The sequence below is a fragment of the Zootoca vivipara genome, chromosome 3 (genome assembly GCF_965207765.1).
Source record: "Zootoca vivipara chromosome 3, rZooViv2.hap1.1, whole genome shotgun sequence".
NCBI lineage: Eukaryota > Metazoa > Chordata > Lepidosauria > Squamata > Lacertidae > Zootoca > Zootoca vivipara.
The window spans coordinates 3,349,947-3,372,830 of NC_142586.1; the positions used below are offsets into that span (position 1 = coordinate 3,349,947).

The window sequence follows — 22,884 nt, forward strand, 5'->3', positions numbered from 1 at the left end:
TTGTGTGGGTTCTCTTTACTGTTTACTATTTGCTTGTATTCCTTTGGTGGTGAGAGAGGTTGGGGTTGGCCTAGCGTGTGCTGTTGGCAGGGTTCTTGTTGTTGTCTTGTTGGGCTCTGTATGTGATAAAGGGGAGCCATACCAGGGTGAAGGCGTCTTCGTCTATTTCTCCCCATGTCAGTTTCAGTTTGTTGGTTAGTTTTTTCTAATAAGGCTATTTTCCATACTATTTGATACCATTGGTCTATGCTTACTCCTGACAGGTCTCTCCAGAGTCTGGCTATGTTTCTGGCTACTGCGAGTAAGTAGGTTATGAGCTCTTTGTGTTGTGAGTGGGCATTATTGTCTTGGAAGATGTTTAGTAGGGCGTTCTGGGGTGACTTCTTATACTTGCTTAGTTATTTTGCATATTTCTTGTATGATTGATGTCCAGAAGAGTTGGATTTTAGGACATTCCCACCACATGTAGTGGTATGTGCCTGTGGAGGTGCATCCTCTCCAGCACTTTGGTGAGGTTCCTGGGTGTATTAGCGTTAGTTCCTGTGTTGTTAGGTACCACCTGTGAGTTTCAGGTTGAGTTCTTTTCTTTTCACTGATAAGGATTTAAAGGGAGGTTTAGGCCAGAAATACAATTTATCTACAAGTTTACCTACCTTCAAGAAGATCATCTTCTTCAATGCCTTTGACAACTTTAGATTTGTAGTCTCGGAAAAACATATATTTAAGTAGCCTTCTAAGCTTTTTCTAGGGAGAGAGAAAATAAGAGTGCTAATTACAATGGATACAAACACCGCCTGCCAGAGAAAGAAACATAGCTCCAACGGAAAAGGCGTCATTAGGCTGCCAGTGCAGAAGTCTGTTGGCTTCAGCGTTCCTTGGTGTACAGGTACTTCAAAAGTGGAAGATTTAGAGAATAGTGTGGTTTTGAAAGGAAAATTACATGTAATCTTTAGTTTATAAAAATTTTTTTACATGGACCAATCAGTTCATTGACAAACTATATGTGACGATGATCGTGTCATTAAAAAGCACACTGTGGTCATTCATTTAACAGTAGGCATGGGGAGGGATTTTCATTGGGACTGTAGCACATGGGAGAAGGCTTAACCCTTCATTCTCCAGCCACATTCCATATTAAAATGGCAATCTGTGTGTGCGTCAACAGGGTTCTCCAGAAAGCTCAAACTCCCACCACCACCATGTGCTGCTATATTGATTTAAATCAGGGCCTCTACTTCTACTAGCACATTTGTAAATTAACTGACATACTCCCAAATTTGCTTTCCTGTGCTGCTTGCCCCAGGTCTTACTCAAGGTACCAAGCAATTGTGTCTCATAACTTTGATTAAAATAAGCTCCAGAATAGCATAAATGAACACATCTGAGCATGTTTTATGGACTGGAGATATAATCTTTCAACTGGGATGGCTCAGTTGGTAGAGTTTAAGGCTCTTAATCTCAGGGTCATGGGTTCCAACCCCATGTTGGGCAAAAGATTCATGCATTACAGGGGGTTGGAGTAGATGACCCTTGTGGTTCCTTCCAAAGCTAACATTCTCCGATTCTCTGATCTGTTTTGCATGCTTAAAGCAAGATCTGGATTATTTAGGAACTATGAATGGGAAACTATTTATGTCAAGAACCTGAGGAATCTAGGATCCTTTAAACTCTTGGCAGATCAGAAAGGACTAACTGGGCTATGCAGCTAGCTGCTTTCCCGCAAAGAAATAATTTATCTTGATGGAATTACATTTCATTTGTACAATCTGAAACAAATATACAATATGAAGTGAGATGCAGAATAATTAGTTATAATAAAATTCTGTCTATAAATACTTTATTTAACACATGGTAGCCATATCTTTTAACAGAATTTTTTCCAACAATTATTTGAATAATTGCATTTAATAATTGTACCTTATCTTTGCGCATCAAAAAAATAAGATCTTCTGCAGAGATTACTCTTGCTCCTCTCATTTGAGAAACTTCAGAGGCTTGTTGTAACTGTAAACAAACAGGCAGGGCGAGAAGAGTGATAACAGCACTAGCTTACTGAAATTCATTAGATGTAAAACATAGCCGTATAGAAAAATTATGGCTTGGGAAGACCTCAAAATTCCAGCCCAAAGCATGATTCCTCAGTAACAAAAGAAAACACCAGCAAAATTACAAACTCCTTCATTATCTGTTTGGGATTTTCTGATTTGCCAGCTGCTATTGCAACATTTCATTTTGGGTCTTTACCTTGAGGAAAATTCATGGTATCCTACACGCAATCATAGTGTGTGAAACATCCTGTAACACTGAAGGGAACAAGCTAGCTTTTGCATCAATAGAGGGGGGGGAATGTAATGCTTATAGAATACCCACAAATACAGCACTGTAACCCAATGCTAACTTTCCTCTCCGCCCTTCACACACATTTTTAAAAAATTCAAAGGATACCCTCTTTGAGTGCTGATGATAAGAACCCCTCCATTGTGTCTCAAGAGACAATGGAGTGCTTTTCTGGGGGTTACGTCAAAACCACTGTGTTAGCAGCACCAGTGAACTCCCCAAGGCTCAAGCTTGGGCAGTGTGTATGGAGGTACTGGGCTGCTTGGACTTGGCCATTTGCCACCAGCTTGGCTGCAGGAGTTGACACATCTAAAACACTTCTATATGCCAAGAGTAAGTTTGTAAGGTTCAATCCTGCTTCTATTTGTCCAGGCAATGCTCATTCCCCAATGACTTCTTTCCTGTAAGGACTCTCTCTCTCTCTCTCTCTCTCTCTCTCTCTCTCTCTCTCTCTCTCTCTCTCTCTCTCTCTCTCTCTCTGTGTGTGTGTGTGTGTGTGTGGATTTAGGAAGATGAAAGATGCAAAATGAACAATGGGTGCTGGTGCAGACAAGCCTAAGCTATGTTAAAATTTACTTTCACATCTGTAAGATGAAACAATAAATAGAAATAATTTCTCTCTCTCTCTCTCATATATATATATATTCTTACTCACCTTTCACAAAATGCACCTGAAAACAATTTGAAGAAACTCTAACCTTCATATGCCAATGGTTTTACTCTAGTAGTAGCTGAATAAGTGTATTATTAATCTAAGATCTCATGCTGGTATGACTTGAAATAGGCCTATTCAGAAGTTTAAAAGATCAACAAAAACAGTAGCTGTTTCTAATATGTAAGTGGGGTGGAGGCAAGCTTTCAGTTTGGGCAGGTTTTCAGCAGGAAAAAGATTCAGTCAATAAATCATAATACTGGGCTGCATTATTTTCCCCAAGTCTAATCACATGCACACAAAATGTGGACTGTATCTGGTATGCACAACACAAAACATACTGCACATAAAAAAATTCACATTATTTCCTTTGAAATGCTCAGGAGGGCCTTTGCAGCTACAAAGACAAGAGAACTTTCAGGAATTCAGAAGTCACAGTAACATAATCTTCCTTGAAACTGAACTGGAAAGTATAAGAATGTGAAAAATGATAGTTCTCTTTCTTTGGCACAGAAAAGTGGCTTCTTATTCTGATTAGTTTAAGGATACACAAGGTACTTAAATTTCCAGCATAAAGTATAGAAAAGCTGGGTAAAATTATAATACAAAGAACAGGATGAATGCCTCATTGGTGTAATTTGGATGAACCCAGAGGACTTACATCCAGCATGCATTTACTCAATAAGCGCTTAGGAAATTGATGTTAGTATGCTGATAATACGACACATATTTTTCAAATTTCGCACAGATCTACAGAAGCCTTCAAACTAAACAGATAATATAAAGCTCTGTTGGATAGAAAGTAACAAAAATTTAATATACTGCGGCCACAACACAATACACAGTAGGGTGTGCTTATGCCCACTATTTTAGTACACCTGTGTGTATTTGTGGCCACAGGGTGCCAAGCAACACAACTGTGATTTAGCCACTTAATTCCATTAGACAAGGGCTGCAGGCAGACCTACATGCATTCAATGTTCATGTGTAAAATCCAGCTTCCTACAGACGCACACACAGATGGAGAAGGGGCTTCTCAGTGTGTGTGATATCAGGGTGGGGCCATTTGGTGGCCTACATGGGAACTAGAATGCTTGAAAACATGAATTAAAGGGGCCTAATTATAGTGAAAGTGAAATTATTGGTGAAAACAGTGCGTCAGAGTAGTTAGAAAATGGAATTCCTGTGTTTTGGGGCCCATGGGTCAATTTGGAAACAGCTGGTTAATACCATGGCCAACTAGATGCATGTGGGAAACCAGCAAGCAGGTTTCCGACCTCCTATTTCCCACCACCTGGGAAACCTGTGGCCCTCCAGATGTTCTTCAGTTCCCATCAGCCCCAATGGTCAGGGATGATGGGAGTTGTAGCCCAACATCTGGTAGATCCAGACCAGCTCAGAGGTCCAGAGTGGCCCACGCAACTTCCAATTTATGAGGCCCCTTGCCATAATAAAATAATTGCCAACATATGCAGTATCTATATCAGCTAACAAATAAATTGTGTATTTTAACAATCACACTTCTTAATTGCTTACTGTTGCAGCCCTAGTCTGAGAGATTGGACCAAAATGTGCAGAATGCTCATAAAAAGAAGAATTTGTGAAACATCAAATTCCAAAGCCACCCCCTCCCCCAACTGGTCATGGGGTGCGACACAGATCCCCCAGCCTTGACTTAGAACAAGGAGAAATAGTAACATTTACATTGCGAAAGGATGGTGAAAAAAAACAAAGGAACTTGCTGAACGGTGTTTCCTCTTTACTGCAACTGCAAAAAATACGTAATGAAATCTATTATGCAATTACACTGGATCAAACAACAGGAAAGGAAAGGGATACTGAAGCCAAAGCAACCCCATAAGAATAAATTATTGCACTACTTTTTCGTTCAGGTTCTAACATATGAAATAAAATTGTCCAAGCAACTTAAGATCAAACTATCAAGAAGCTAGTTGAGATGTCTTTTTCATACAACTTTCATTTTAGAAGTTCATCAAGCTAATTCCCAAGAGTGAAATATAAGACACATCACTACCTTGAGGCCCTTCATTATTTTAAGACAGAACCACAAAAATGATCCTGTGCCTCAGTGTTGTTACACAGGAGCGTTTGAATTCATTTTTCCTGTTCAACTTCTACCGAGAAGTCTGTGTGTTATTAGCCTATGAAACCTAGTCCCATCGCAACATGTGGATGTCTGCAGAGGAGCCCCAGCCTGGGAGCAACTTCTTTTGCCCATGCATGGACTCGCGTGTGATCTGTAGCCCCAGGCAGGCAACTGTGTGTCCTCTTGCATGTGCTGTGGCTTATATGTTGGAGTTCCTTGGCAGAGGTTTCCTTGTCAGAACTAAGCCTGAGGAAACAGTGCTAGAGGCAGCGCTAGTACTTCAGCCCCACTCCAGTCTCACCACAAGAGCGCACTACATGTGAATTAACGCAATTAACACAATTTAATGAGCTCTTGATGGGCCACCATACATGTGGGTTTCCCTTGCCAGGATGGGAGGGATTGTACAGTAAGTTTTTCACATCTGCCTTTCACCAAAAATAGGATTGGCTTAACAGTATTGTAATGGTCAGTCTCAGCAATCATGGAAGTTACAGCTGAACAACAACTAGAAGGCCTCAGGTTCCCCATCTCTGCCCTAAAATCTCCTCCTTGGCTTGAAGAGGGGGATGCGCTATTTTGTGCCTCTAGCTTTTACAAGGAAGCAGAAGTTTTTCAGGAAATGCTAGCATCTCCAATTGAAGTAATAACCTGCTCGGGTGTAATGTGTTCTAATTTGCTTAAGAACATTACCTGGTGTGTTAAAATCAGCACTTTGGAAAATGGGCTACCTTTGATGATATATTATATCCTTATTTTGGCCTGGCATGAGACAGCATGACCACAATGAAATAATAGGGTGGGCTCTTGGTCAACAGGCTTCCCCAAAACATTCACTCTCTTCAGGGACTTCTAAAGGGTACACTTGTGAAGAAGTATAAAGGAGTGATCAGTAAAATCATGCTGCCTATAATGGAGCAGGTGGACTGAAGGTAAGGTATTGTACCTTGATCAGGATTTTTAAAATAAATGAATAAGAAGTCTTTGTCTTTGCCACTCCCAGAACAGAACATGACCAAATACAGTGGAACCTCGGGTTGCGGGCGCAATCCATGACAGAGGCACGTCTGCAACCCGCAGCGTTTGTAACCTGCAGTGCCACGTCTGCGCATGACGCAATTTGGCACTTCTGCACATGTGCGAGCAGCGAAACCCGGAAGTAACCCTTTCTGGTACTTCCAGGTTTCCTGCGGTCTGCAATCTGAAAACGCATAACCCGAAGCGTTTGTAACCCGAGGCACCACCATTCATTCCTTTTGTCCACTTTTCTTCTCTCTCTTTCCCTCTGCTCTTTGGTTTTTTTCTCTCCTTAGGTCTTTCTTTTTCTTTTCTCTTCTCCATTCTGCCTTGTTCTTTTTATATTAAATAGCTGTTTTATTTCAGTATATTATAAAAATATACTTTATTAATTTATTTAATCAATAAAAAATTAATTATAAGAGGGAAAAAGATGTTTGGTAGGTGAGAGCAATATTTCTCAAACTATGAGTGAGGGATCCCTAGCAGGCCTCAGCACTGCAGGCTCCTTGAAGGTCCTACTGTAGCTTTTGATTGAACAGACCCCATCAGCAACAGCTCCAAATGGAGTAGTAGTAAGTAGTAGTAGTAGTAGTAGACAACAACAACAACAACAACAACAGAGAAGAAAGCTGTTATGGGAAGAGGAAGTGAATGTAGAAGGAGCAGGAAGGTTGGATGGAAAAAAATAGCAGTTGGGGGGATGGGCATGGGAATGCAACTTCAGTGTGAAATGAAAGGAGGAGGAGAAATAATAGGAGATGAGGGAAAATACTTTGAGAAGCACATAAGGGAAATCAGCAAATTCTGCCTAAAACGTCCTGGTGCCTCCAGAGCCAACATCTGTATGTAGATTAATTTTTGAAGAGGAATTATATATCAACAGACAATGATGTCAGTAGATGCCAGCTGCTAGGGAGGTGTTTGAGTGAGTTCCGGCACCTCTTTTTCTAGAAAAATAGCATTGCATGTCATTCTGGTGAGAGAATGCAACACTCCTTCTTGTTCTCTTAGGATTTCTACTGAGACATGGAAAAAAAAACAAGGCAGTGTTGAGGGGAATGGACATAGCTGTCAAGTTCTCCCTTTTTTTTAAGGGAAATTCCCTTATGCTGAATAGGCTTCCTCGCGAGAAAAGGGAAAACTTGACAGCTATGGAAATGGAACAGCAAAAGCAAAACTGTGCAATTGCATCTTGGAAGCTCTTGGGGCTGAGGTGCCTTTGGCAGTATTTTGAGCCTTTGAGTTGTATCCATGAAAATGATGCCTGATGTGGAAAAAGCTTCTCTCTCTCATATGATAACACAGGGTCATCCAACTATAGAATTCACCACAAGATGTAGTAGTAGTTGTCTTTTAGGGTTATATTATGTAAACTGCCCTGAGGTTTTTATAAAGAGTGATAAACAAATGAAACACGGGTAGCCACCAACTTCAATGGCTTTCAAATAGGACTGGACAATTTCATAGAGAAGAAAGCAGTCAATGGCTCCCAGTCACCAGAGGCAACGGCACCTCTGAATATGCATTGCTGGTAGTCGTATGCGGCTGTATGCCTCTGAAGGCCTGCGCTGACCATGCTCTTGGGCTCTTGCTCTGCTTGTGGGAAGAGAGAGCTGGCTGCCCCTGGGAGAACAGAAGGCTGGACTTGGCAGGATTGTGGTCTGATCCAGCAGGACTCTTCTTACACAAAGGGCAAGATTAGACAGGGCTAGCACGACTGCAACACATCATCTGCCAGGAGTCATAAGCCTTTGTACTGAAATGAACATCAAGTCTTGTAAATCTCAACATGTCTTGGCACAACATGTCTTGTTAACTCTCGGGTGATAGAACAGCACATTGCCTTATGAACACGTGCAAGAGATACAGTATCTGTCTGGGAAGGACCACCTGCTGATTGGTGAAATAAAAAAGCCTTACTGTTCCAGTGTTTGGACATTTGCTTTTGTACCATTGCATGAATGCTCAAATTGTGTGCACATACCAGGCCTTTTATTTTAAATTAGTTGGTACAGCAGAACATGCTGGGAGAAAAACCCAGCAAGATGAGATAGAACTGGCTGGAGATAAAGCTGAAGTGTTCCTATTAAAGATGAGAAATGCCCTCGGCTATTTGCTTGGGGTGGTCTTTATGAGCAAGACTTGACTTTCCTGAGATAAAGTTTACAACAAACAGCAAGGTTAATCGTTCTCAAAGCATTTTCAGAATTTCCAATATTTACCTCAGAGAACCATATTTGTCACTTTCTGTTCCAACAGACACATTTGAGCAATGAGACAGTCTTTTTGTGGGCTTTGATTTATACTACTTACTGTTTTCAAACTGAAATGGGAAATCTTGAATGTTTACTATCATGAAATAACATTAGCACTGCATAAATAGGTGTCCTAGAGTATACATTTAAGTCAGTGTGACAACAAAGTCTCCTATGGATAATTCTAAAAGAGTGGCAAAAGCTGTAATGGGATGCAATCTCAAAAATGACAGAATGATCTCGATACGAATCCAAGGCAGACCTTTTAACATCACAGTAATCCAAGTTTATGCACCAACTACCGATGCTGAAGAAAGTGAAATTGACCAATTCTATGAAGACTTACAACACCTTCTAGAAATGACACCAAAGAAGGATGTTCTTCTCATTACAGGGGATTGGAATGCTAAAGTAGGGAATCAAGAGATAAAAGGAACAACTGGCAAGTTTGGCCTTGGAGTTCAAAATGAAGCAGGGCAAAGGCTAATAGAGTTCTGTCAAGAGAACAAGCTGGTCATCACAAACACTCTCTTCCAACAACACAAGAGACGACTCTACACATGGATATCACCAAATGGGCAGCATCGAAATCAGATTGATTATATTCTCTGCAGCCAAAGATGGAGAAGCTCTATACAGTCAGCAAAAACAAGACCTGGAGCTGACTGTAACTCAGATCATCAGCTTCTTATAGCAAAATTCCAGCTTAAACTGAAGAAAGTAGGAAAAACCACTGGGCCAGTAAGATACAATCTAAATCAAATCCCTTATGAATACACAGTGGAAGTGAGGAACAGGTTTAAGGATTTAGATTTGGTGGACAGAATGCCTGAAGAACTATGGATGGAGGCTCGTAACATTATACAGGAGGCAGCAACGAAAACCATCCCAAGGAAAAGGAAATGCAAGAAAGCAAAATGGCTGTCCAAAAGGCCTTACAAATAGCGGAGGAGAGGAGGCATGCAAAATGTAAGGGAGATAGGGAAAGATACAGGAAACTGAATGCAGATTTCCAAAAAATAGCAAGGAGAGACAAGAGGGTCTTCTTAAATGAGCAATGCAAAGAAATAGAGGAAAACAATAGAATGGGGAAAACCAGAGATCTGTTCAAGAAAATTGGAGATATGAAAGGAACATTTCGTACAAAGATTACCATAATAAAGGACAAAAGTGGTAAGGACCTAACAGAAGCAGAAGACATCAAGAAGAGGTGGCAAGAATACACAGAGGAATTATACCAGAAAGACATGGAGGTTTCGTACACCCCAGGTAGTGTGGTTGCTGACCTTGAGCCAGACATCTTGGAGAGTGAAGTCAAATGGGCCTTAGAAAGCACTGCTAATAACAAGGCCAGTGGAAGTGATGATATTCCAGCTGAACTATTTAAAATTTTAAAAGATGATGCTGTTAAGGTGCTACACCTAATATGCCAGCAAGTTTGGAAAACTCAGCAATGGCCAGAGGATTGGAGAAGATCAGTCTACATCCCAATTCCAAAGAAGGGCAGTGCCAAAGAATGCTCCAACTACCGCACAATTGCGCTCATTTCACACGCTAGCAAGGTTATGCTTAAAATTCTACAAGGCAGGCTTAGGCAGTATGTGGACCGAGAACTCCCAGAAGTGCAAGCTGGATTTCGAAAGGGCAGAGGAACCAGAGACCAAATAGCAAACATGCGCTGGATTATGGAGAAAGCTAGAGAGTTCCAGAAAAATGTCTACTTCTGCTTCATTGATTATGCAAAAGCCTTTGACTGTGTCGACCACAGCAAACTATGGCAAGTTCTTAAAAGAATGGGAGTGCCTGATCACCTCATCTGTCTCCTGAGAAATCTCTATGTGGGACAAGAAGCTACAGTTAGAACTGGATATGGAACAACTGATTGGTTCAAAATTGGGAAAGGAGTACGACAAGGGTGTATATTGTCTCCCTGCTTATTTAACTTATATGCAGAATTCATCATGCGAAAGGCCGGACTAGATGAATCCCAAGCCGGAATTAAGATTACCGGAAGAAATATCAACAACCTCAGATATGCAGATGACACAACCTTGATGGCAGAAAGTGAGGAGGAATTAAAGAACCTTTTAATGAGGGTGAAAGAGGAGAGCGCAAAATATGGTCTGAAGCTCAACATCAAAAAAACCAAGATCATGGCCACTGGTCCCATCACCTCCTGGCAAATAGAAGGGGAAGAAATGGAGGCAGTGAGAGATTTTACTTTCTTGGGCTCCTTGATCACTGCAGATGGTGACAGCAGTCCCGAAATTAAAAGACACCTGCTTCTTGGGAGAAAAGCAATGACAAACCTAGACAGCATCTTAAAAAGCAGAGACATCACCTTGCCGACAAAGGTCCGTATAGTTAAAGCTATGGTTTTCCCAGTAGTGATGTATGGAAGTGAGAGCTGGACCATAAAGAAGGCTGATCGCCGAAGAATTGATGCTTTTGAATTGTGGTGCTGGAGGAGACTCTTGAGAGTCCCATGGACTGCAAGAAGATCAAACCTATCCATTCTGAAGGAAATCAGCCCTGAGTGCTCACTGGAAGGACAGATCGTGAAGCTGAGGCTCCAATACTTTGGCCACCTCATGAGAAGAGAAGAATCCTTGGAAAAGACCTTGATGTTGGGAAAGATGGAGGGCACTAGGAGAAGGGGACGACAGAGGACGAGATGGTTGGACAGTGTTCTCGAAGCTACGAACATGAGTTTGACCAAACTGCGGGAGGCGGTGCAAGACAGGAGTGCCTGGCGTGCTATGGTCCATGGGGTCACGAAGAGTCGGACACGACTAAACGACTAAACAACAACAACATGGATAATTCTATACTTGCTCAATTAACATCAAATGGAGGAATCATATACAGGCACACATTTTAGTCCCTTCCATTTCGATTCCCCTCCATCTGTTCCAACTACCTGATCCCACCTCTTGAAACATTCACTCTAACCCCCACAGTGAGACAGAAGAAAAAGCATGAGGGGAGAGAGGGGGGTAGACAGAAGAGGAACAGGACAAACGAGTGATTTGGTAGTGGGGAAAGTGCATCCTTCCCTTTGAAAAATCAGCAGAGCAAAGGGATTCAGCTCAGAAGCAGATCACACCTGCTTTTAATAAAAATAAAAATAATTTATTATTTATACCCCGCCCATCTGGCTGGCTTTTCCCAGCCACTCTGGGCGGCTTCCAACAGAAAAATAAAACACAGTGATCTATTAAACATTAAAAGCCTCCCTAAACAGGGCTGCCTTCAGATGTCTTCTAAAATTATGGTAGTTGTTTTTCTCTTTGACATCTGATGGGAGGGTGTTCCACAGGGCGGGCGCCACTACCGAAAAGGCCCTCTGTCTAGTTCACTGCAACTTGGCTTCTCGCAACGAGGGAACCACCAGAAGGCCCTCAGTGCTGGACCTCAGTGTCCGGGCAGAACGATGGAGGTGGAGACGCTCCTTCAGGTATACTGGGCCGAGGCCATTTAGGGCTTTAAAGGTCAGCACCAACACTTTGAACTGTGCTCTGAAACGTACTGGGAGCCAATGTAGATCTTTCAAGACCGGTGTTATGTGGTCTCGGCGGCCGCTCCCAGTCACCAGTCTAGCTGCCGCATTCTGGATTAGTTGTAGTTTACGAGTCACCTTCAAAGGTAGCCCCACGTAGAGCGCATTGCAGTAGTCCAAGCGAGAGATAACTAGAGCATGCACCACTCTGGCGAGACAGTCTGCAGGCAGGTAGGGTCTCAGCTTGCGTACCAGATGGAGCTGATAGACAGCTGTCCTGGACACAGAATTGACCTGCGCCTCCATGGACAGTTGTGAGTCCAGAATGACTCCCAGGCTGCGCATCTGGTCCCTCAGGGGCACAGTTACGCTATTCAGGAACAGGGAGTCCTCCACACCTGCTCGCCTCCTGCCCCCCCACAAACAGTACTTCTGTCTTGTCAGGATTCAACCTCAATCTCTTTTTGGTAGATGCCCACATTCTTCACATTTCCAGTGATAAATAATGCCAGATAGCAGGGCTGGGAAAACTCTTGGAGAGCTGTTGCTGGTCAGAGTAGACAATACTGGACAAAGTGAGAATAAAGTAGTTTAATATGTTCATATATAATGTCTTAATCACGCTAAAAATTATAGTTGGCGAATGGAGGTGTACTAAAAGCCTCTAAATGAACCATAAACAAATATTTAAACAGGAATTGCTCTAATTATATGACAGTTCCCTATAATATTTCCTACAATATTTCTCACACTACATTTTAGTCAATAACACTGTACATTTCTCTGGCAAGTCTTCATTGCTGAATTTAATAAACGCTGCATGTAAACTTTTTAATATGCTTTTATTATAATGTTTACATTTTAGTCTGCACCTAAAAATGTGCTTATTGCAGCACACTGCATGAATAAATGGACAATTATTTCTCAGAAGCATGTAAAAATATGTAGTGATGTCAGCAGTATTAAATTCTAGCGCCAAGTTAGGAAACAGCTACATTTAGTTCAACTTTTAAAAAATCAATATTATACTAATTTTAATAAGAGGGGAAAGATTTACTTTTAGTTCAGACATGCAGTCATGTGCAAGGTAACTCAATACCCACTGTAAAAAAGAGGAACTATGAAAATGTTTCACAGCTGGTTTTCATCAGCTTCCTTTGTTTAACATTAGAAACTAACCTCCAGAAGACATATACAAGCTGCACATCCTACAGGTAATAGCATCCAGATGGGATGCTCTTATTGAACATCATGCTCAATATCATAAAGAATATACTGTGAAACAAGCACCTTGGCGTAGGCCTTGAAGTTGACTTACTCCTGGTAACGCTGCAGCTCTTTTCTTCACATATACAGAAAGTATGCTGAGCTCCTCACATGTAGAGCAAAGGGGCATTTGACTCACACCACGTCCAAGCAGTTTTTCTGCAGTGGCACCTTGTAACTTCCCAATGATGTCCTTATTTCTCTAGTGCCAATATTTGTGTCCCCCCCCCCTACCCACAAGCCAAAGTGCTGTTGATGCACATTTCAGCATGTTGCCTTGCTCCTTTTCTGGATCCATTCCCAGCTGAGCTTTAAACATACCTTTGCTCCTGATGGTGGATTATCTTCATCTGAAGAATGATAGGAGAAATGTGATCCTGTTAGGCATTGCTAGGCAGCTCACCAGTTTCTGACACTCTGGGCAACTCAATTCTTCTGCCTCATAGGGGCTCAGGTCTGACCTTACCAGGTGATCCAAGTGCCCTCTATTGCCAACTGTCCTGTGGGATTCCTCATAGCTCCATCTTTCACCTTGTATTATTTAAGACCTATTAAACCTAAATGGAGGAGAGGCCGTTGCCTTCCTCATGTTGGAGAAGGAAGATCTGAAGCAGGGAGCCTCCTCCTCACATATATATATAGGTTCCTTGTGCGGTTTGGAAGCCTGGCCACAAATGATTATATATCACACAGGGAGCCTACACGTGGAGACCAGACTTCTTACTTTAATCTAATCTGTCCGTCTCAAATGTATGAACTGCAGGGGGACTGGGGGACAGAGATGCAGCAGAGGTGGCATCCTGCAAGCATTGTCGCGCCTCCCCCCTCACACAAACATAGTTGCATGGGGATGAAAATGCTCAAGTAGGAATCTGTTTCTTCATCCTGATACCCCAGATGCAATGGTCCCGGCTGTGTGGCAGTGCCTAGAAATTATGACAGGGTGCATAACTACTAACTTAAGTCCATTTATTTCAGTGGGTCTACTCTGTTTACAACTTAGTCAGATATTACCTAGAACTGTGAGAAAAAGACCAACACTTGAGAATAGATTAATAAAAGCAGGCAATGAAGAATATAAACAAAGTTAATTTGCAGCTTGGAAATTTGGAGATTCTGATTATGAGTTTTTATTACACTGGTCATCTGGAGGAAGGTGGGGGCTGTTGGGAATAAGAATTTAGCAGGGAATCTCAGGAACCTTTTAAAGTTAAAGCCATCAAAAATAGAGAATGGAAGGGGCAAGGAAAAGACGATGGAGGTGTTTTGAAGCTTTTAAAATGGGGTTTCACTTCATGTACATATTTTTGCAGACACATTACATTAATTAGATACAATGTACCTTGTCTTGAGTTTCATCTTGGAAGAAAGGTCAAATACAATTGTGCTAAAATATTCTTTTAATGAACAACTTCTGACTACAATTTCTCTGGGTTCCCTTGCTTCAAATGCAGTAACTAAGCACAAGGGACATTTCCTCTTGTGGCACCACCAAGGTCATGGAACTTGCTCTCAAGAAAGGCCCACTTGGCTCCATCTCTGCTTGCTTTCTAGTGCGCTATAAACACACAACTCTTTCAGGGGGAATTGGGGGTTATTGTGCTATATTTCTCAAGTTTTTTAAAAATAAAATTGGTAGGTTTATATTGCAGAGTTAAAAGCTTGGCAGCTTGATCTAGCCAGTCCCAACCCCGAAACCTGTTATGGCCTCATTCACATGTCACTAGCATTGCTCCGAAAAGTAAGTAACTACAGAGCAAATACAGAGCTTCCATCAGAAAAGGGGGAGAAAGTTTTTTTATTTACAGTTTCTTATTAATTAACAAGTAGGGCTTTGAATTCTGAGCCTTCGTGGTGGCAGCTTGCTTTATGGGTGCATGGTGCAGGGAAAGGAACGAAAAGAGAGAGCAATAGGAAGGGGCGGAAGTTGGGAGTTTGATGGGAAACTGCAAAGTGCTTTTTCCCTATCTGTTACTCTCAGCCCTGCCCTGTGCTTACTGAATACATGCAAAGTTGTTTATATCCAACCAAGAGTGCTAAATTTTAACTGATTTTTTTTAAGCTGTCCATGTTTATAATTCCTAAATGTAATTATTACAGTATGAATTTTCATTTTATTGGCTGCTCTGAGTATTTCCCTGACTCAGAAAAGTTGGATAAAAATATTTTGCTTGTATTAGCATTCTACTAGTAGTGGTACAACAAAGAAAGGAAAGAAGGAAGGAAGACGTTTCACTCTAGCAATGAACCATGTTAAGCTATTTTATACTAAATCTGTGTCTCAGCCAATGAGACCACTGACTGAATGTATAATTTATTTATTTTTTAAATACTGAAAGGAAATAAAAATATCAAGGTTAATAAATAGACCCTTCCAGGATATACTTCAGTGTATATTCTGCTCCCAAATATATGCTAGTTTAATTGTGTCCCTTTTAATTTCCTCATCTGATTTGGCTGAATTGTCAAGTAATTGTCCTACAGAAAGAAGAAAGAGGGATAATATTTCAAATAACTTTGTTAATCTCCTTAGTCTCTTAAGAGAGAACCCTTTTCAGTATCAAATTTTATTGCATTCTTAGAATTTACAAATTGATTGGCTGCTAAGTTTAGCCTAGTTGTCTTTTCCAGTTAGAAACCTTCACACAACAGAAAAAAGGCATCATATTTAACTTGACATGCGACAAATGAATGAAAGTTCGTTTTGCTGATGTGGTTTCCCCCCTTCCCCTTCATGTTCCAGGTGCAAGGGCTTGCTTAAATTTCTGCGCCAGGCAGTTATTTTAAAGCAATTTTTGGTTCAGTGTTTTATCAAGCCCAGGAGTAAAATATTCTGGTACTACTGCAGTTTCACAAATCTCCTTTTAAAGTTAGAGCTCTGAATAATTATAAATATAATTATAATAAAAGGGCCCAACGTAACCATAAGACATTTAATAACCTCAAGCAGAATGTTTTGGAGCAATCTAAATAGGTTTGATTTCTACATTACGCTTCATTGTGCTGTAGCTCTGCAGCACGGATGGCCAGCTCGTCCCTGACCCTTGGCCAGAGCCAGAAGTTAGCAAGCTCTGCTCCACAGCACACAGAACGCAGAAGATAGCGGGAAAGAGAGAAGAGAGAAAGCTGTATTCATTTATTGCCCAATGGACTAATTCAAGGAAAAAGCATGTTGTCTTGCTTCTTTATTCCGCTCAGAGGGTCGCCTGGGGGTTTGGGGGACTCCGCCTGTCCGCGCAATGGAAATGATATGTCTCTTCCTGTGCAGTTGCTCACAAGGGAGAGGGATCCACACTGGACTTCAATTCCCTTTTAACTAGTACTGGGAGAACACACACCAGCATGATGCCCCACTATTACCCAGAACGAGGCACCCGTGCCTGCCTCCCAAGGAGCCATCCAGCAGGACGGCACGGGGAAGTTGTTGCCTGCCTGGGCAGCCACTGGATCCCCCTGCCTGGCTTTCCCACGGGATTCCCCACTCCAGGGCCTGCCAGTCCAAGTAAAGGCTAGGCATCGGGGAGTGTCATCAGCAGCCTTACCCAACACCAGTGGATTCCTTTCCACAGGCACAGCCAAATATTACTACATATAATACAGACATTTATTTACTCACTTAGTGTTATCAGAGGCAGGTATTCAAACTTGGTGACAAAATAAAAGTATCGCTCTTAAGTGGCCCATAGTAATAGTATAACTGCTTCTCTCCCCACACCTTCAACACTCCATTATGCAACTTGGCCTCCTTCTGCACCATTTTTATTTTTTCCCTTTTGAGGAAATTCAGATGAATCTGTACCAGCAATACATAGGACTTAATTTTTTTTTACACTCATGAACATTATTTTTTGTGGGGAGAAATAATGGAGTTTTTCTTTCAGTGTAGGTGAGCAAATCAGTAAGCAATGTAATTATGGTGGACTTTTAAAGTGTGAGATGGTGCTTTGTTTTGAGTACGGGACAGTGATGCCTCGCAAGATGAAATTAATTCATTCCGCAAGTCGTTTTGTATTGCGAAAATTTCATCTTGCGCTTTTCCAATTTAAACAAATCAAAGCAAAAAAAAAAAAACGTCTTGCGAAGCATGGCCATAGAAAAATTCGTCTTGTGAGTCAACAAAAGGATCGCAAAACGCCTTCATCTTGCGGGTTTTTCGTTGCGCAAGGCATTCGTCTTGCGAGGTACTACTGTATTACCTTAACCACGCCAGCAACCCATTAGCAAGAAACTCAGAAATAGTGAACACTAGGTGTCAGTGCAAGAAATGGAGAAATACCAAAAACCTGTTGTTTCCAATCAGGTGGATAAGCTAAAAAACCAGAACCAGCTGTGACCACATTTGCTTGTAACTGCATAATACTGTTAACAAGCCAATCTTCCTTAGAAAAACTGATTCCCAAACCATCAGGTTCACTTGAAATCAGATAAGTTGAGTATTAGAAGCTACAATGATTTCTCTCCATTAAATGCCGCTGAAGTGGTTGTTAAAAATACATCCAAGTATTAATTTAATCCATCAATACTTGTCAAGGTTGCATGCAGATGGCAGCAGATCCTACCAACTATAGCACTAAACAGGAACTGAGGGGAAAACTACCTTGAGGGAGAACAATGACACAGCTGTCTCAGTACTCTAGCTGGTAATGTGGAATATGCTACCCTATCACCATAGCTGCCAAGTCTCCCGTTTTTCATGGGAAACCCCCGTATTTTAAACCATTTCCTGCTGGCAGCCCAGATTGGAAAAAATCCCGTAAATCCCCCGGATTTTCTACCTGCCAGGGAGGCTCCATTTTGTGTGCCGGCGCCGCCCAATTTCCGGTGCCCAGACATGGGTAGCACAGCACCGAAGTCCGGACATGTGTAGAAGTGACTTCCGGTGCCGTTCCGCCCATGCCTGGGCACCAAATTTGGGCAGAGCGGCGCCGGAAGTTGCTTCTACGCATGTCCAGACTTCCGGTGCCGCGCTGCTGCTGATCCTGCATTTTTCAGCGGGAGACTTGGCAGTTATGCCCTATCACCCCTGCTGACCTAGGTTCTGATTTGGTCCGGTGAATCTATTTTGCAAAACTGTCCATCTGAAAAACTACCAATCTTGAAATAACATTAGATATAGTGAGTGCAATATCTCCATTTGGGCACAAGTACACACCAGGTGGAAGATGAGGGTAGGTCCAAAAATGGTAGCTCTGGGCATAGCTGCCAAGTCTCCCGTATTCCCCGGGAACCCCCCGTTTTTAAAGCCGTTTCCTGCTCTTCCGTATAGCGAAATATCCCGTATTTCCCCCGGATTTGCTGATGTCAGAGACAGGCAGCAGCAGAAGCAGGGAGAGGTGCCTCTCCTAACCGCGGCTAGCAAGCCTGTCCCGCTTGTTTTGCTGCAAGCCAGGCGGTGGGAGAAGAAAGGGTTAACGTTTAGGGAAGGAAATCAACTGTCCCCTCCCACACACAACAAAGCTCATTGTAATTAACCCATTGCACGCTCTCCCAAAGCAAGCACACCGCCCAGGAGGCAAAGCAAACTCCATGGAGGAACGAGGAAATTGAAGTGTCTGGTTGAGAGGAAACTAGCAGCCCGCTTCAACGTCTCACAGCTGTTATCTCGGGGCTGAAGCAGGGACCCCAGTCTCTGTGCAGAGCCATGAAGCAGCCCCTTACTCTCTCTCACACACAGCTGGGGAATCATAGAGGGGGGTAATGATCGCTACAATGGGCGGATCTCCCTACCGTCACAGCACTTTCCCTCCGCTTGCTTTGCGCTCTCTCTCTCCCTTACCCCTTCCATCCGACTGTCCTTCCTTCCTTCCTTCCTTCCTTCCTTCCTTCCTTCCTTCCTTCCTTCCTTCCTTCCTTCCTTCCTTCCTTCCTTCCTTCTCTCTCTCACCCCTCCCTTCCAGTTTGAGCATTCTGTATTGAATTGGAAACTTCTGTGCCACCGCCAAATGGCTCTTACCAGCTTGCCTCCTCTCCCTCCCCTCGTTAAGCACCTCTATATCTATATCTATATCTATATATCTATATATTTATAACTATATCTAATCTATATCATCTCTATCTCTGTCTCTATCTCTATGACGGTGCTTAATGATATACTGTATATAATAGTCTCCACTTCTTATTTTTGGCACCCACAAGGTTGCAAGAGGCCCAGCGAGGCTGCAGGCAACAGTAAAGGTTTTGCAAGAGGATAAAGGATTTTAAAGGGGTGAAATGCTGTGAGTTTGAGTCCTACCCTCCAGAGTAGCAGAAAACAAGTTTGCTCCCTCTTCCATGGGACAGATTGTTGAAGATGGCTCTCATATTTCCTCCCAGTCTCCTCTTTCCCAAGCTAAACATCCTCAGCTCCTTCAACCACTCCTCATAAGGCTTAATTTCCAGACCCTTGATGATATTAGTCTCCCTCCTCTGCACACCTTCCAGCTTGTCAGCATCCTTCTTAAATTGGGGCTCCCAGAATTGGACACAGTATTCCAGGTGTGATCTGACCAAGACGGAATAGAGTCCTCCCTCAATCTGTACTCTAGACTTCTGAGGATGCAGCCTAGAAATTGCATTAGCCTTTTTTGCTGCTGCATCACGCTGCTGGCTTACATTTAGGTTGTGGTCCACCAAGACTCCCCCCCTCCCAGTTCCTTTTCACATGAGCTGCTGGCAAGTCAGGTGTCCCCCACCTTGAAGGTGATAGACCCCTGCCCCAAGCCAGAGCAGCAGCACCCAGCACCTACAGCCAGCTTACACCCCCCCACCCCCACCCCGGTAATTGTACAAATCTCACTCACGTTCCCTGTTTAATCATTTAACCTCTCCCCATGGGGAGTTGCTGCACCAGAGAATCTGAGCTTCCCTTTTCCAGCAACCTCCTTTTGGAGCTTGCCTTGGACGGCCGTCTTCCAGAGATTCTTCAGCATTGCAAGGGGTTGGACTAGATGATCCTCGGAGGATGCCTTCCAGCCCTACAGGCCTATGATTCTATGGGACTCCTTGCTTAGCCAGCCTCATTCGTCTTGCACAGGGAAACAACAGGCAGCCTGGTGTGACGTAGCAACCCCCCCCCCCACTAGATTACACTTCCATCATATCACAGAAAAGAAGTTTAACCTATCCTGAAGTGGATTGTTGCAATAGGTAATAAGCATTATCCAAATAATTAGTAACTTTGGCTGAAAACCTATTAGTCATTTTGATGCCATCTAGAGATTTAACCCCCCCCCCCAAAAAAAAACCCAGATGCTTTACACAGTTTAGCCATAGTACAAATATAAACAACACAAGACTTAATTTTGACCTTTAGGTATGAAGTCATCAATTATTTCATTTATTTTGAATTAGTGTGTTTCTAAAAAACTGATAAATATAACCTATAGCACAATCTAAGTGAAAATATAACCCTGAATGCTACAACCTCCTGACAAATGAAAATATTTATTTTTGTAAGGTTTCTGAACTTGCTGGGTTGATTCTGCACCATGACAGGTGCAGCATGGGTCTGCATTACTGCAGTTATATTGTTAAACTGTACGGTAGGAACAGAATGAATACTCCAAGGGTTTTGCCCAGATGGTTTTTGTGACCTCCTTCATCCATTCATGTAAACACACCATATTTTCCGGTTTGCTGAGTTGTATATACACTCTACGACTTTGTACTAAGCCTGAATGTTTAGTTAGCCAGAAGATTGTTTCCATCCTGTGATTCATTAGATCCCTATGGGATCTCTACTTCCTTTATTTTATACAATCACAAATTATATTAGTTTGTCCTATTTTGATAACCCCTTTAATTAATGTCCTGCACAGGAAGCTTTATTACTTCTTCAAACAATCTCATAAAACAAGGACTTTTCCTGGTCCTGGGTTGGCAAGAACTGACAGCTGCAAATAACTTTATTATAACTGTTGAGCAGGATTTCTCATGTTTTGCTTAATGCTAGTTAATTTCTGGTGATGAATTTAACACATTGAGCTCCTTTTCTAAAAAGATCTAGATGAAACATAAAAGCCTAATAGACATTTAACAAGAACAGAAAAGCCACTCATATTTTAAAGTATTAAAATATATCCTCTAAAGCTGAATCAGACAAAAATTGTATTTTTTTCTAACTGTAAATGTCCGATTCTGGGAAGAGTAAGTTGAATTTCCCTCCGACCACCAGTAGGAGGCAGCGCAGCCTCTAGACTTCACTCCTCTTTTGGGGAGCCACCCCTTAACCGCCAGACTGAATTGCAAAGAGCAGGAAATGTCTCCAAACAAAAAACCCAGTATAGCAGATGCCAACATGGCTAACCCTGGGAACTTTCCAGAGAAAATATCCGGAAGACCAACATTTCATGATGGTTGTTGCACATTTGGTTATTAACCAGAACTAGAAGGATTACCCAGAATGTGACTTTAGAGGTAAGGTAGAAAAGGCTATTATTTATGGCAGTATCATAAAAATTAACACATCATTAAAAGTAACAAAGAGGTAAAGCTATTCTTGAGAATTTTGAGGCTGCTTGGAGGCCATTTCTTATTATTTGCAAGAGGTTTTGAGATGCATGTGGAACTATTAAGTGTCGCTTAAAGTAAGTGGAACTTATTAGATACTCCTAAAGCGGGTGGCGCTGGGGCCTAACCCACAGAGCCTAGGGCTTGCCAATCAGAAGGTCAGCGGTTTGATTCCCCGTGATGGGGTGAGCTCCCGTTGCTCGGTCCCCACTCCTGCCAACCTAGCAGTTCGAAAGCACGTCAAAATGCAGGCAGATAAATAGGTACCGCTCCGGTGGGAAGGTAAATGGCATTTCCGTGCGCTGCTCTGGTTCGCCAGAAGCGGCTTAGTCATGGTGGCCACATGACCTGGAAGCTGTCTGTGGACAAACGCCGGCTCCCTCGGCCTATAGAGCCAGATGAGCGCCGCAACCCCAGAGTCATCCGCGACTGGACCTAACGGTCAGGGGTCCCTTTACCTTTAAAGCAGGAACTGAAAAGAAATGCTTGTTCGTCTGATGTCTTTGATGAAATACCTTCCTTTGACCTGCATTTTCAGATGGGTACATGTGTATTCTCATTTCCCGAAGGCCACTGTTGTTAATGTTAATTTCTCAGAGAATGTATGTGACTACTCATGTGAGAGTTGAATGGGGTTTGCGTGCAGGAGACACAGAAAGAGAGAGAGAGCCAGCCTGAGTTTTGCATCTTTTGGATGTAGCAACTGGAGTTTCCCCCACTTTGTGTTGGGATTAAATGCCAACGCTTTGACCTGTCTGAAACAGCATGGCCATAGCCCAGGGGGCAGGGGGGCAGCTGCCCCCACCCAACAATAAAAACCAATAAAAACATTTAACTAATTGAGGTTCTGCCCACCCCCAACAAAAGCTTGTGGCCCCTAACCAAAGTCCTGGCTAATTCTCATTATGTCTTCCTCGTCTTTTACTCCTGCTGGTATTTGAATGAAATAGATAGAAAACTGGCAACGTTACATGTGCCACATAGCCCTTCTGCGTTTGTAAGAAATCAATCTTTTAGTGTGGTGAAACCTACACTTTGGAACTCCCTGCCTCAGTGTTTCTCTGGGCTCTTTTCAGAGTCTGCTAAAAAGATTTCTGTTTAGACAAGCCTACTCAGATATTTAGAATGCTAATGTGAATTTAGTTTAATGCTGTTTTTAAATTGTTTTAATGTATTAATTGCTGTTATTGATAATCTTGTTTCATTCTTTTTGTAAACAGCTTTGAGGTTTTCTACAACCAAGAGGTATGTGCATTTTATG

General features: G+C 42.3%; 1 protein-coding gene across 10 annotated transcripts in view; it reads right to left on the reverse strand.

Moving 5' to 3' along the window:
- SUPT3H (SPT3 homolog, SAGA and STAGA complex component) overlaps positions 1 to 22,884 on the reverse strand; it is a 318,564-nt gene that overhangs the window by 149,903 nt on the left and 145,777 nt on the right. For all 10 annotated transcript variants that reach the window (XR_015949276.1, XM_088667094.1, XM_088667090.1 and 7 more), the window contains 2 exons: positions 1,918 to 2,004; positions 654 to 744 (listed from right to left, as the gene is read on the reverse strand). Coding sequence is in view for 9 of the 10 variants with exons in the window: in XM_088667094.1 (XP_088523220.1) it covers positions 654 to 744; positions 1,918 to 2,004 (178 nt within the window). In the remaining variant the exon portion in view is untranslated. The remainder of the gene's footprint in view (positions 1 to 653; positions 745 to 1,917; positions 2,005 to 22,884) is intronic.